Genomic DNA, 16,183 nt, shown 5'->3' on the forward strand with positions numbered 1-16,183 from the left:
GTGGAGTTAATGATTCAGTAAACCAGATGCCCATTTTCTAGGTATATTCCTGCTATCTCTCCATGGGATAGGAAAGAAGGGACAACACCAAGGTACTGAACAGGAAAAGACAGCCAGGCATGCAGAAGCCGTAGTTACCCACAGGTGACTGACATGCTAGCCTTCATTTATAATTAATTCACTATTCCTTTAAGCTTTAGAAAATTCTTTTGTGATTAAATCAATAAGTTAATGTGTATGGAAGAAAGAAGAGAATGGTAGATAATTTTAGAAGTTAATTTTAGAAGTTAACTTTAGTTAACTTAGTTTAACTTCTAAAATTATCTCCTTTGCTTTTGAACAAGGAAAACATCTTTAGTACAAAGTCACTTCCCTGTTTTTTTCTGCAGTTGATGATTGTATGTAAATCTGTTGTTGTGACTTCAAAGTGAAATGTGTATCAATTTCAGATTTTAAAATGGTAATGTATTGTTTAATTCAATAAAGGATACCTCTCCAGCAATTTTTAAATAATTGCTTTATGAAAAAAAAAAAGAAAGGAGAGAATGGTGAAGAACTGTGCCATTGAAGTTAGATTTTGTTTAGTGTCTCGGAAATTTTGAACAAACTTTTTTTTTCCAGAACATTTTTGCCTCATAAAGCAAAAATAATGCTTTTCACTTGGGGTCATTTCGTTGATTAAAATAACAGAATCCACTGCCATTGCTTGGTGTTGTGTCTGGTATAAAACTCATTGAACTTATCGGACTGCTTCTCTTATCTATATCAACTTTCCCATATAAGAGATACCTCCTCATCACCTCTACCATTCTCATTGTCATCACTATTGTGACTGCATCATGACCATGACCATCACCACCTTCCACCACCCCCATGAGCACCATCGTCATAGTCAACTCTATCACCATCCCATATAACATCTACCTCCTCATTACCTCTGCTATTGTCACTGTCATCACTACCAAGACTACATCATGACCACCTTCATGAGCAACACCATCATAGTCAGTTATATCATCATCCCCATACAAGAGACTCCCATCATCATCACCACCATTCTCACTGTCACTACCAAACTACAGCACCACCATCACCTCCATCACCCAGCCACCACCCTGATGATCACCACCAGTACCAACCATCATTGTCATTTCAGCATTAGTACTATGACTGCCGTCTGGCTGGCTTCTGTGATATGCAACTGACTACAGAAATGTGGAGTCAGTTCTGACAGTAGTCCAGATTGATGGCAATAACTGGATCTGAACTTATGTATTGGCATTTATCTATATATCATCATGGTTAAGAAAATTATACATCTGAGTATCTTGTTTAACTCCTTTCACTCATGTGAATAGGGTGAAAACTTACAACATGTGTATTTACAACATATCAGAGAGGAGATCCTAGACTCCAAAAACTAAAGCCTCAACACTTATGTCTCATGGTCCCATTCTGTTTCCAAAATTTGAACAGTAAGAATCAACTGGACACATACAAACACAGCAGAGATTTTGCAAGAAGTGTGCTCTCCCATGATATAGACTTGCAACAGTTTGTCCCATTTAGTCTGATCTGTCTGTGCCCTTAATAGATCAGTGACTCATTCTCTTCATTTATTTCCATTTCCTTCTTGATTTCAGCTCCTTCTGAGGTCACTTTTGCCATTGATGTTGGGAATGGCCCCACTGAGCTCATTGTCCAGTCTCTTTCCCCTCTGAATGACAACCAGTGGCACTATGTCAGGGCTGAGAGGAACCTCAAGGAGACCACGCTGCAGGTTGACAAGCTCCCCAGGAGCACCAGAATGACTGCAGAGGACAGCCATTTCCGGCTACAACTCAATGGCCAGTTGCTTGTAGGTAGGAAACATCTTTTTTTTTTCTATTACGTTTTTATTTTGAGTTTTTGAATTTTATGGTACAATTTCATGTAGACTGGAATTGTCCCCCAAACTCCCATCCCTGACAGATTTTCACCATGTTGCTACAACTGTATAGTCCTTCATCAGGAGTCATAATTCCATCAATCTCTTATTTAAGTGTGCCCTGACATTGCTGGTACAGACAATGTCAGACAGTCCAGCATCCCATTGTCTACACGTTGCCAAAAGTTCCATTGGGAATCCAGCTTTGATTTGGAAGCAGGGATGCATATCGCATTGTACCCCCACATCAGGATTTGGTAGTCTCTCCATCACTATATATTCCCGTAAATGAAAAGCCATGAAACAAGGTCAAAAATTGGTATGCATTAGAACAACAGCCACAACAACAACAAAATTACAGCACCATGAAAAAACATGCCACTGAGAAACTAATGCATGGGTAACAAAACAAACAAGCAAGCAAACAAATAAACAAACAAAAACATAAAAGTCTTGTGTAAAATTATGCTATCGTGTAATCCATGAGCCAGCAATGAATTTGACAAGAGAAAAGAAATTATTTGGAAGAAATGAAACTGAAATCAAAAACCTCAAAACACAAGGGATACAGCCCTCCCCCACAAATAACCCAGTATGGAATGGGTTAATGAAATACTTTGCATGATGGTGCCCTTATATTAGAGAGAACATATGACATTTGTTCTTTTGGGATTGGCTGCTAACTGAGCATAATGGTCTCTAGTTGGGAGCATCTAGTTACAAACGGTGTTAAGTTTATGCTGAGTAATATTCCATGCAGCAGATGTACCACAGTTCCTTTAACCACTCTTCTTTGGACACACATCTGGATTGTTTCCATGTCTTTCCTAGTGTAGATTGTGCTGCTGCAAATATAGGATTACAGGTCCCCTTCTCATATGCAGGTTTCATTTTGGGGGGAGTATATTCCTAGGAGCAGGATAGCTGGGTCATATGGCAGATTTATTTGCAACTCTCCAGTCAGTCTCCATACTGATTTCCACAGTGGTTGTTCTAGCCTACACTCCCACCAACGATGAAGGAGGATAGCTCTCTCCCCACATCCACACCTGCAGGTGTTGTTAGCAAAGTTGTGAGTGTAGGCCAGAATCACTGGAGTTAGGTGGTACCTCAATATGGTTTTCATTTGTATCTCCCTGATAGCTAGGGAGTCTGAGCATTGTTGTATATGTCTGTTAGGCATTCGAAATTGTTCTTTTGAAAAAATGTCTGTTCATTTCCTTTGCCCATTTTTTACAGGGTTTTGTTTTGTTTTGTTTTACTGTCCCAGGGTTTCTGAAACTCTGTGGAAATCCAGGATATTAGTCCCCTGTTCATTGTGTAGTGTGCAAAAATTGTCTCCCATTCTGTCGGTTGCTTCCTCACTTTGTTAATTGCTTCCTTTGCTGTGCAGAAGCTTTTTATGTATGTAGGAGACTCATACCAAAGTGGTTTGGGGGGAGGACAAAAGTGAGAGAAATTGGTCTGTTAGCAGAATCTATAGGGTCAATGCAGGGCGGACTCACCCCTGTTGAACTGCAAGCTCCGCTGGCTCCTCCTAGCACTGAGGATTGTGTCAGACCCTGTTGGGGAGCCAAAGGTGCATCCCAGGTGGATTGGTGTTGTCACTGGTGAGAACGAGTAGGACTGAGGCAGCAGGCGTGATTGTACATGGCTACAGACTGCATCAGTGCAGGTGTGCACTGGAGTGGTGGAGCGACACTTTGGGCTTGACTCCTGCCCCCACTGGTACTCGTGAGAGCCATTTTGGGTGTAGAACTGGCCAGACTAGGTCTTGACTTCCATTGAACTACAAGAAAGTTGTGTCTGGGAGCGGACCAGGTAATACTGGAATACAACAGGAACCAGAATGGGCGTGGCCAGCTAAGCAAGGCCACTGTTTTTGACAGGATAGTATCCGGGTCTCCCGTCCCGTGGAAGAAATCACCTGACACTCCAGGCTTTGTTTCAAGAGGCGCTTCATTCTTCCAACCAGTCGGTTTCCCAGCCAGTCGACTCGACTTCTTCCTTAGCTGGAACCCCCACCGCTTATCACACACACCGCACAAACACACACACAATCAAACTAATGAAGGCCAACGAAAAAGGGTAACTGCATGAAAAGGAAAAAGAGAGCTCTCTCTCCCTTGCCAAAAGCGGCCTGCTTAAAATATCCTTTTTTTCCCGTGGGCCCACTGGGTGCTACCTGATTGGCCAGGCCCTGGAGAGGAGGCAAATTTGCCTCACCTGCGACCTCCAGTCCAGGCCTGGAGAGGAGGCAGATTTGCTTCACCTGCGCCCTTCTGTCTTCCTGCTGCCTCCTGGCCTTGAGCCAGGTGCCATCTTAGGGCAGGGCACTCATGCAGTGCTCCCAACAGATAGGAGGTGGACAAAGTCAACCTGGGCCAACGACTCACTTGTGTGTGCAAAAATTGCCAGTGGGAGGAGACTTAATGGAGGAGCTTGGGAAACTCCTTAATTGGGACCCAGACCCTGCAGGAGAGTGCAAGAAGCAAGGCAAATAACAACCTGGATCATGCCAGGTTACAGTACCTGCTTGCATATATGTGAGTCAGGTCTGGGACGTACCAGTCTGCGTCAGCACATAACACCCATTGGCAGATCTGAAAATCTGGGCATGGGGAAGTAGGAGTGAGATCAGGCCACAACACTAGCCAGTTCACATTAGAACCAAAACAGCAATCAGGCTGGGCTGGGATAGGCTGTAGCACCCATGAACAATAGCTGAAACACGGGACAGACTAGACTAGAACAGGTGGCACAATAAGACTGCAAAAGTTCAGGCAAGGGTGCCGGGTACGTGAATCCCAGGGACAGAGGATCTGACAGGGTTTGGGTAGATTGGCTCAGGTCATAGAGCCCACAGGTTTAGTAGGGAATTGATTCCTGAGTCCCAGAGACAAGGAAATTGATGGGGTGTGTGTCATTTGGCCCAGACCCTGGGCCCACCTAATAGGTGGATACTGGTTTCATGAACCCCAAGCTCGGGAATTTGGGTTTGGGTCTCCTGTTCTGGGTCCCAGGGCCCACGTAACAGGTGGGTGTTGGGTTCATGAATCCCAGGGATGGGGGATCCAGCAATGCTTTGGACATCTGGCCCAGCTGTTTGGACTTGCCTTCAGGAACATGTCCTACTTAATGAAAAAAGTGGAGCAGTGAACACAGGTCCTATTGTAAAATGAAATTAAGGCAGCACATTTGGTGCTGTAGCAGAAGAACAGATCTAACTGAACAACCTCAAACAAACGATGACAGCAAATAATTTCGGTGAACGGAGCCAATGGACATTGGGAGGCTGACATCACTCTTGGATCAGTGAAATCGGCAGCATTTCAGAACTATCGAAACCACTTGGACAGAACCCTCAAAATATGTACACATCGAGACTCTGGGTTGATATGAGGTGGTGGCTGCTCATCCTGGGTACTGGATGTAAGGAAAGTTTTGAGTGGTATTCCCCTTTGTTTCTTCCCTTATCTGAGGAGCAACAAGAAGAAACAGCAAATTTGGAAGCAATGAATTTACCCAATTTTCCCTAAACCTTGATCCTTCCTACCCTGACTAACCAGGTAATCATTATTTTTAGAAATAAAATAAATTTATAAACTAAAAAAAATCAAACTGACACTAATGAGAAAGAAGAAGATTCATTCTGATCCACCATGGGGAGTGAATCCAAAATAGGAGAAATGAAAGATAAAAGCAAACATTTGTCTGCATAAATCCTGCTCTGTTGATTGACCACAACTTGAAGAAAGTAAATGCATTCCTATGTGATCTGCTTCTATGCCAACTGACTCACCTTGTTGGTAAAAAACTCCTTATCAAAACTGAGACACAAACAAGATCCACGCAGTCTGGAGAATCAACCAAAAATAACAACAGAAAGACCAAGGCAGTGTCTGCGACACGGCTTGGCAGCTCAAAAGTGGTGAGTTGGGAACTCAGTGGGGGAAAGGCCGGTGGGAGTTTCAACTGGAGGATACAGAGGTAACTTTGGGAGGTCGTTGCACAAAGCCCCTCCAGCGGTGGCTAGAAGCTGCAGGAGTGCTGAAGCCTCTAGTATTGGTGGCGTTATTAATAACCTTGGCGGGACCCAGGCAAAGACTGGGACGGCTGCCTGACACGAACTTCCCCATAACGAAACACCACGGTCCCGGGAGAACGCTAGGACCCTGAAGTGCAGTAGCTGGCAGCTGAGGCAGCTAGGGTGAAATTCCCAGGATCACAGCTAATCTGAATTCTAGGCCAACCCAGTCTGGGGGAAAGAGGTGGTGGAGTGGCCAGATCCTGTGCCTCAGACCAAAAAAACAAAGCAACAACAACAAAAGAAAAAAAAAAAAAAAACCCAAGAGACAAGTCCCGGGCTCCTAGGCCCTGAAACCTGAGGCCCTGAAACCTGAAACCCAGAAGGCAAACAAGAAAAACCCAAAAACTCCCTGGTCCAGAAGCAAAACAAAAACCTAGGCCAGAAAGACCTCAGGCCATCCACTCGGTGGCAACAGAGGTCAAGGGTGAGAATCCAGCAACACCTGGGGCCACAAGCATGAGGCACAATAGGAAAGCCAGTGAGGTAGATGCAGCTAATGCCCCACCCCAAAAAGCCACCATAAAGCCTGGTCGATCGCAGAGAATACAGATGAAGAAATTGAAGACGTCTCTGATAAGGAGTTCACAAAAATAATCATAAAATTCTTCAGAGACAATGAAAAATGATGGGACGAGCTCAAAGACTTCAAAAACCACATAATCACAGAAACAAAATTATTCAAAAACGAGATCCTAGACTTGAAGAACAAAGTTGAGAGCTTAGCCAACAGAACTACAGCAGCAGAAGACAGGATATCCTACTTGGAAGATTCCCAGAATGAAAGCAGGCAGATTATTAACCAACTAGAGTCACAACTACACAAGGCGACCAAGACGATCCAGGAGATGAATGACAACATCAAGAAGTCAAATATCAGAATCATGGGGCTCCCAGAAGGAGTGGAAAGAGAGACAGGCATACAACCAGTACTTGAGGAAATTATGCAGGAGAACTTCCAAAATACCTGGAACATGAACCCAATCCAAATTCAGGAAGGCCAGAGGACTCCCCACAGGGTGGACCCAAAACGATCTTCCCCAAGACATGTGGTAATCAAGTTACCCTCCAAATGAAAACAAAGAAAGAATCCTAAGGTTAGCACGAACCAAAAAGAAGCTTACATTTAGGGGCAGGACCATCAGAATCACTGCCGACTTCTCAGAACAGACGCTCCAGGCAAGAAGGGAGTGGAACAAAATCTTTCAAGTACTGAAAGAGAACAACTGTCAACCAAGAATACTCTACCCAGCAAAGATTTCATTTGTATACGAGAACGAAACTAGATACTTCCACAGCAAAGAGAAATTAGAAGAATATGCCAACACAAAACCAACTCTACAAAATCTCCTTAGAAATGCGCTACTCTCAGAGAAAAAGGAAGCAAGCCATAAGCAAGGATGGCAATCTGGGAGATCTCAATAAAGTCCATCCACAGAAACAACACTCAATCACCAACAACCTCAAAAACACAGGCATATGTCACGGCATAATTATAATTTCTCAATATTAACCCTCGACACAAACGGCTTAAATTCATCAATCAAAAGGCACCGATTAGCAGACTGGGTTAAAAATCAGGACCCAACTATATGCTGCTTGCAAGAAACACATCTAACCAGAAGGAACTTCAAGAAACTGAAAGTGAAAGGGTGGAAACAAATATTCCATGCCAATGGATGAGAGAAAAAGGCTGGCGTGGCAGTCCTATTCTAAGATGATATGGACTTCAAAGTAACGAACGTCAAAAAGGACAGGGAAGGGCGGTACATTTTCTTGAAAGGGAGGATCCAACAAGAACCAATCGCCATTCTTAACATATATGCTCCTAGCCCAGACGCACTCAGCTACGTGAAACAACTACTTTTGGACTTAAAGGGAGACATAGATGAACATACGGTAATTCTGGGTGATTTGAATACCCCACTAACACCAATAGATAGATCAACGCAGCAAAAGCTCAACAGGGAAGCCACAGAACTCATATAAACAATAGAACAACTGGACCTAGTAGATATCTATAGAATATTTCATCCCAAGGCCACAGACTACACCTTCTTCTCAGCAGTGCATGGCACCTTCTCCAGGATAGACCACATAATAGGACACAAAGCAAGTTTAACTAACTACAAAAATATCAGAATCATACCATGTACCTTCTCAGACCATCACGGAGTGAAACTGGAAATCAACAACTCAAAATGTCCCAGGAAACATGTAAACTCCTGGAGGCTGAACAATATGCTATTAAACGAACAATGGGTCAGAGAAGAAATTAAAGACGAGATCAAAAAATTTATGGAAACCAACGAAAACCCAGATACAAAAGCCCAAAACTTATGGGACACTGCCAAAGCAGTGTTACGTGGTAAGTTTATTGCAATTAGTGCACACGTCAAAGCACAAGAAAGGCAACAAATGCAGGAATTAAGCACACACCTCCAGGAACTGGAAAAGCAACAGCAGAAGGACCCCACAAACAAGAGGAAACAAGAAATTATCAAAACAAGACAAGAACTAAATCAGAAAGAAATTAAAAAAAACATTCAGGAAATAAATGAATCAAAAAGCTGGTTCTTTGAGAGGATAAACAAAATAGATACCCCACTGGCCCGATTGACAAAGAAAAAACAAGACAAAGCAAGAATTAGCAGCATCAAAGATGAAAAAGGCAACATAACAACAGACACTACTACCATTAAGGAAATAATTAGAAATTATTACAAAGAACTATAAGCCAACAAATCCGATAACCGCCTGGAAATGGAAAGATTCCTAGACTCCTACCACTTACCAAAACTCTCCCCAGAAGCAACAGAAGACCTGAATAAACCCATTACCGAATCAGAGATAGAATCAGCAATTAAAGAGCTCCCAACAAAGAAAAGCCCAGGCCCAGATGGTTTTACCACAGAATTCTACAAAACATTCCAACCAGAGCTAACCCCAATCCTTTACAAGTTCTTCAAAACAATAGAAAATAAGCAACTCTTCCAAACTCATTCTATGAAGCTAATATCACCTTAATCCCCAAACCAAACAGAGAATTAACAGAGAAGGAAAACTACAGACCGATCTCCCTGATGAATGTTGATGCTAAGATTCTCAACAAAATCCTAGCCAATAGAATACAAAAAAACATCAGACAGATCATCCATCCAGACCAAGTAGGTTTCATCCCTGGAATGCAGGGATGGTTCAACATAAGGAAATCCATAAATGTGATACATCACATCCAAAAACTGAAAAACAAAAACCATATAATAGTATCAATAGATGCAGAAAAAGCCTTCGACAAAATTCAACACCACTTCATGTTAAAAACCCTAACCAGGGTGGGGATAGAAGGAACAATCCACAATATAATCAAAGCAATATATGAAAAACCCAACGCCAGCATCATACTAAATGTAGAAAAACTGGATCCCTTCCCACTGAGATCTGGAACAAGACAAGGCTGCCCACTATCACCACTGCTATTCAATATAGTCCTAGAGGTACTTGCAGAAGCCATAAGACAAGACAAAGAAATCAAAGGAATCCAAATTGGAAATGGAGAAGTCAAACTTTCACTATTCGCAGATGACATGATTCTTTACATAGAGGAACCAAAAAAACTCAATACAAAGACTCCTAGAACTCATACGAGAATTTGGCAGAGTGGCAGGATACAAGATAAATGAACAAAAATCAACAGCCATAATGTATGCAAATAGCCACAAGATGGAAGAAGATCTAACCAACAAGCTACCATTCAAAATAACAGAGAAAAGCATGAAATATATGGGAATAAATTTAACCAAAAGTGTAGAAGACCTTTATGAAGAAAATTATAAGACACTCAAAAAACAAATAGAAGAAGACCTCAAAACATGGAACAACATTCCATGCTCCTGGATAGGCAAAATTAATATCATCAAAATGTCTATACTACCAAAAGCAATATATACATTCAATGCAATCCCAATCAAATTACCCACAGCATTCTTCATCGAACTGGAAAAAATGATACACAGATTCATCTGGAAACACAAAAAACCACGAAAAGCCAGAATCACTCTGAAGAACAGGAACTTATCAGGGGGAATCACAGTACCGGATCTATGGACATACTATAGAGCAGTGGTTATCAAAACAGCCTGGTACTGGCACAAAGATAGAGAGGAAGATCAGTGGAACAGAATAGAAACAACAGATGGAAACCCACACAGATACAGTCAATTAATCTTTGACAAAAAGACAGACAACAACCCAAGCAAATGGGAAGGTCTATTTAATAAATGCTGCTGGGACAACTGCTTGATAGCCTGCAGAAACAAAAAGATAGACCCACATCTCTCACCATACACTAAGATCAGATCTAAATGGATAAAAGATCTAAAACTACATCCAGAAACCTTCAAACTTTTGGAAGAAAATGTTGGAAACACACTGCAACATTTAGGAGTAGGCCCTCACTCCCTAAAAAAGACTCCAAAAGCAGTAGAAATCGAGACCAAAATAAACAATTGGGACCTCATCAAACTAAGAAGCTTCTGTACATCAAGGGAAACAATCAACAAAGTAAAAAAACAACCTACAGAATGGGAGAAGATCTTTGCACACGACATAGGAGATAGAGGGCTGATTTCCCGAATATACAAAGAGCTACAGAGAAACCAAAACACCAGAACAAACAAACTGCTCAAGAAATGGGCACGGGAAATGGGCAGACATTTCACAAAAGAACAAAACCAAATGGCAAACAAGCATATGAAAAAATGCTCAAGTTCCCTGGCAATAAGGGAAATCCAAATGAAGACAACAATGAGGTACCACCTAACTCCAGTAAGGATGGCGTACATACATAATACCACCAACATTTGCTGACGAGGATGTGGGGAAAAGGGAACCCTTCTCCACTGCTGGTGGGACTGCAGACTTGTACAACCTCTATGGGAATCAATATGGTGAATACGCAAACAACTGAAAATCAACATTCCATATGATCCAGCAATAGCATTCCTAGGGATATATCCAAAATATCTCCTACACAAGAAACCAACATGCACGCCTATGTTCATAGCAGCACAATCTACAATCGCAAAAACCTGGAAGCAGCCAAAATGCCCATCAATAGAAGACTGGATAAGAAAGCTATGGTTCATCTACTCTATGGAATATTACTCAGCTATAAAAAAAAAAACCGAAATGCAGTTCTTTGTGGACAAATGGGCCCGACTGGAATCCATCATGCTAAGAGTAATGGACCAATCCCAAAAGGTTAAATACCACATGTTTGCCTTAATCTAAGATGATAAGATGACAACTTGGAAGATAGTACCTGTATATTGTAATAATAGTGCAATCTATAACAACCTGTGTCCAATGCAATAAGATAATGCAATGTAAACTATAAACCAACAATTAATGTCAAAATACTTAAGATCTACATTGAAAAACTGTAACACCTACTTTACCCTCAATACGCTATGTTAATCTGTGATGGGGGGAATGCAGGGAAGTCTTTCAGGACCATAAAAAGAGTGAGGAAAAAGTACAATATAGCCTATCAAGATCAAATCTGGTAATTCATAGACAACAGACTCAAAGCGGCACTAAACAATAGCAAAACTACTATACCAATGCATGAGGGGGGAATCGGGTGTGATCCCAACAACCTCTTAACAGGAGGTCATGTGCGTGGAGCAGGGGGGCACTCCAGAGTGGAGCAGGCGGTAAGGAGGAAGCTTGGATCCCAACCATGAAGACTCCCAGACCTTCACCACAAACTATTAATACGAGCAACAAGGACTACATCCCAACTGCCTAGGAGACCACAGGGAATTGAATGCCTTCGGAGGCCGAGTACTCTGAGGTCACCCACCCTCAACCGGAGCTTCCGCAGGGGATGGAAGAAGTCCAAACACTACCGTGCAGAAACCAACGTCATCGGAAAGACAACCAGAAGCCCTGAGCGGTTCGCAGAAACAGAAGAACAATAAATGTCCTTCAGGACCAGGGAGGAGAGCTTTCTCTGGTCTGAACCTGGCTCCACCTCTGGACCCCCACCCTCTCTCGCGATGACCATCGGGATCGCTCCGAAAACCCCTCATAGCAAACAAACAATCATACAAACTAAAAAAAACCTAAAATAAATAGACAAACAACAAAAAGTAGAGCTTGGAATCTGACAGGAAAGAGCTGGCGTGGATTGGCTCATGCCTCGCTGGGTGGGACACAAAGATTAGTCACTCCTCACCATGGTGTTGGGGATTTCCCTGCACCCCCCCAAAAAAAAAACAAACAAAAAAATGTTCAGCACCTTAATTGTTGACAAATGTCTTGTTAGAGTTACAAGCCAGTCTAGATTACCCTAAAATCTGCCAAGATCAGCAAAATTATACTTCAACACAACAAATGGCTAAATACTAAAATGAAATAGACACGAGACAGTTGAACGTTACGTTATAGCCATTTTAAGGTATATAGCAGTCGGTTCTGTATATAAAACTAAAACTGAAATGTCAATGGGCTAATCATACGATGTGGTTAAGAACTTGCTTTCTATTTTTTTTTTTTTTTTTTGTAACACACTGGTTACTCACAACCATGTCAATTCCATAATGTTGCAAATTACTGTTGATGTTATGTTGGGACTCTTGGTTGAATGGGATGATATTCTGCCAGCTCTAACAACAGACCAGAAATGGTCTCCCTAAGAGACTGTTCAACCCATCTGGACAATAAATAGCTGGACTTTATACTTGGTATATATTTACAAGGAAAGAACCTTGATTGAATTTGAACTGTAATACTGCATCAAGGTGGAGGAAGCCACCAGGGGAGAGGGGAGGTGGAGGGGTGGGGGATTCCCAGAGCCTATGAAACTGTAACATAATGCAAAATAATTAATAAAAAAATATACAAAAAAATTGAGACAAACAGGGGAATATACTTTAGATTTGACCTCTTGACCTTCCTGAGGTTTACTTATCAGAAATGAAGCCACTGAAACCGAAGTTTGATCAATGCTCCAAATAAGAGACTTCAATTTATCTCCTAACAATATCTTGCCTTCACCTTTAGACACAGTGGTAAAGGGCCCAACTAGTGACCTGATGTGGTTTGGAAAAGGCAGTCAATCCTCCACCCTAGGTCTTCTCACCATCCATACTTTAAACTATTTTCTTGCCAGGGGCCAGAAATTCCCTTAAACCTATCAATTGATTGACTGATTGATTGATTGATTGATTTGAAAATGCTAGAGAATAAGTGAGAACTCTGCTTATGTCTGGTTCATTTGCTGAATGCCTACAAAGACTGTGACAGGACCAGGCTGAAACCCAGAGTTAGAAATTTGGTCTGGATCTCCCATATGGATTCCAAGTTCCAAAGTACTTGGGCCATGTGACTTATAATAGTAGGAAGCTAGCATTAAAAGCAGAACCAGAAATCTATCCCTGCCTCTCCTATAAGGGATCTTAAGTTCTGCACCAAAAGTCATGTCTCAGTAATTCTTTAGTTTACATTTTAATTTATAATCCCAATTCCTTCTTTTCGTAAATTAATGTATTTTATTTGAAATAGTTACACAGAAAGTAAGAGAAGGAGACAGAGAAAAAGAGGGAGATATTCCATTCAATGATTCACTGTCCCTATGGCTACAATGGCCAAAGTTGGTCTGTTCCAAAGCTGAGAGCCAAGATCTGCTTTTAGGTAGCCCATGAAGATGGTAGGGTCCAAGACCTTGGGCCATCTTCTTCCTCTTTCCCAGGCCATTAACAGACAGCTGGATCAGAATTAGTGCAATCAGGACATGAACCAGTGTCCATATGGGATTCTAGTGCTAAAGGTGGAGGATTAGCTTGCGACACAATTGTATTGGCTTCCCAGTCTTGTTCCTGGTTTTGCATCTATAGCCATCTGTAAGAAAATGTAATGGAAACTCCTATGTAATACATGCCAATGGAAAACAATTTTTATCTTGAATTTAGAAAGCTAATATTTGGTAGTATAGAATAATGAAGTACAAATGATGAATTGACAGACTAAGGATACAAGGAATAAATGGCAAGTCAGCCTTGCCTTTAACTTCTTCCCTTCCACCCTTTCCTCCCTATCAACATCTTTGGTAGACCATGAAGGTTCACATGGTGTCCTACTCTCACCTCTTTGTGTGCCCATAATTAATCAAGTTTCAGTCTAACAAATGAGATGAACTACAGTATATGTCTTGTCACACAATGAATAACAATTTTTAAATGAGAAACAGAGCTGTAGATTGAAAGAGTGACTATGTCACCTACAGGATTGGGAATAGAGTATATGTTTAAAGGGTGGCCTCAAACTAAGCCTCCTTGGCATTACTCAGCATTCCAGTACCAAATAGACACTCTGGTGGGACTTCATTTAATGTCTTTGTAGGCTGATTCTTCCCACATAATTTTCCTGGAGTTAGAGGCATGGGGACAGACTGGTGGATCCTGTATCTCAAGTGCTTCTGAAGCATCCACAAAGCTTTGATTCTACCCTTTTCTGGGACTGTTGTCAAAGAGCAGATGGAATCTCTCTGAAATTTTCAAGATATACCCTTAGCCAATGGTGGATCATGATTCTAATCTATATTTGGAAAAGACATCTTTTCTTTCTAAATGTAATTCTATTTGATTATTCATTTATTTTTGCTTGAAAGGCAAAGTGACAAAGAGAAAAGGCAGCTAGACAGAAACTCCCCTATTTGCTATTTAATTCCCACAGATGCCTGTAGCATCCAGAACTGGGCTAGGCCAAAGCCGGGAACCTGGGGTAGAACAGGCAGGAGCCTGTTTTACACTATTTGCAGTGAACTTTTCCATCAGCATATCCACTATTAAGGTCCATGAGTGCAGAATCATATAAGAACTATGGTTTATCTCTCCTTAGACGGAAGAGTAGCAGTACCCAGATTAAAATGACTTCCACCACCCCCTCCCACCCTCCGTCCCCTGACACTTTGATTTTTCTAACTCTCAGCATAAATTTAGTGGTAAAATTCTTTGCAATGGAGCATCAGGTAACTATCAGTGTGGGTGTTAAACTTCAAACTGATGGCTCCTAAACACTGAAAAATCATTGTTTATTTCTTGCCCTTAGGAGGCACTTCATCGAGACAGAAAGGCTTCCAAGGATGTATCCGCTCCTTACGTATGAATGGGCAGAAACTGGACCTGGAGGAGAGAGCCAGGGGCACATCTGGAGTCAGGCCTGGCTGCCCAGGCCACTGCAGCAGCTATGGCAGCATCTGTCACAATGGGGGCAGGTGTGTGGAGAAGCACAGTGGTTACCTATGTGACTGTACCAGTTCACCGTATGAAGGGGCCTTTTGCAGCAAAGGTATGTAGGCCACATTGCTAAAATATTAATATTGATGTGAAAGAAAGAGGGAGAGACAGAGAAATAGAAGACATTCAACATGGTGCTTACTGGCTAATTGGCCTCAGTGGCCAAGAAAGGACCAAACCAAATGTGGCAGCTTGGAATTCTTCCGGAGTCAACCATGGGAATAAAAGGTACCTAAGCATATGGTTCATCTCCTGCTGCCACCCCAATGCTGATTCCCATTAGCCAGGAACTGGATCAGAAAAGGAGCAGCTGAGGCTTGAACCAGCTCTCTGATGTAGGACACCTGCATTGCTGGCAGCGGGTTAATGCTGGCAGCTTGCTCTCCCTTGATTTCCATTTGTTAAGACACTCAACATCATTGCACAGACTCATCATCCTCACTTGTGTTCACTGAAGATGCACTTGAGCTGGGTGGGTAATTACAGCACAGCACACTGTTGTTGGCAGTGAACGAACCTGAGGGCTAAAAGTGGTAGACTCTCGAGTCTATTGCATCAGCAACTATGACACATGATGTTTCCTGTTCTGTATGTTTGTCTGCAAATGTCACCTAAGGACCATAGACTGTAACCCTGGAGGAATATTTTAAAAAGTTTAATCCACATTTGTGTTGTTTGTGCAAAAAAGAAAACATTGCAAAAACAACATTGAATATCAAACAAAATATCCCAATTCTCCAGATATTGAAAAATATGTATTTAAGTTATCTTGATTGGTTTTGAACCCTTCATTCACTCTCTGGCTTGTTTATTATTATAAGGCAAAACAACAAGCTGAGATGGATAATGCTAGCTGTCATCTGTTGA

The 16,183-nt window shown here is 41.8% G+C and overlaps 1 protein-coding gene across 1 annotated transcript in view; it reads left to right on the forward strand.

Annotated features, from left to right (window-relative positions):
- Positions 1-16,183, forward strand: part of LOC131479844 (contactin-associated protein-like 5) — a 556,228-nt gene that overhangs the window by 475,556 nt on the left and 64,489 nt on the right. The window contains exons 17-18 of the mRNA XM_058661311.1: positions 1,644-1,862; positions 15,129-15,368. Coding sequence (XP_058517294.1) covers positions 1,644-1,862; positions 15,129-15,368 — 459 coding nt within the window. The remainder of the gene's footprint in view (positions 1-1,643; positions 1,863-15,128; positions 15,369-16,183) is intronic.

The sequence above is a fragment of the Ochotona princeps genome, chromosome 3 (genome assembly GCF_030435755.1).
Source record: "Ochotona princeps isolate mOchPri1 chromosome 3, mOchPri1.hap1, whole genome shotgun sequence".
NCBI classification, from domain to species: Eukaryota; Metazoa; Chordata; class Mammalia; order Lagomorpha; family Ochotonidae; genus Ochotona; species Ochotona princeps.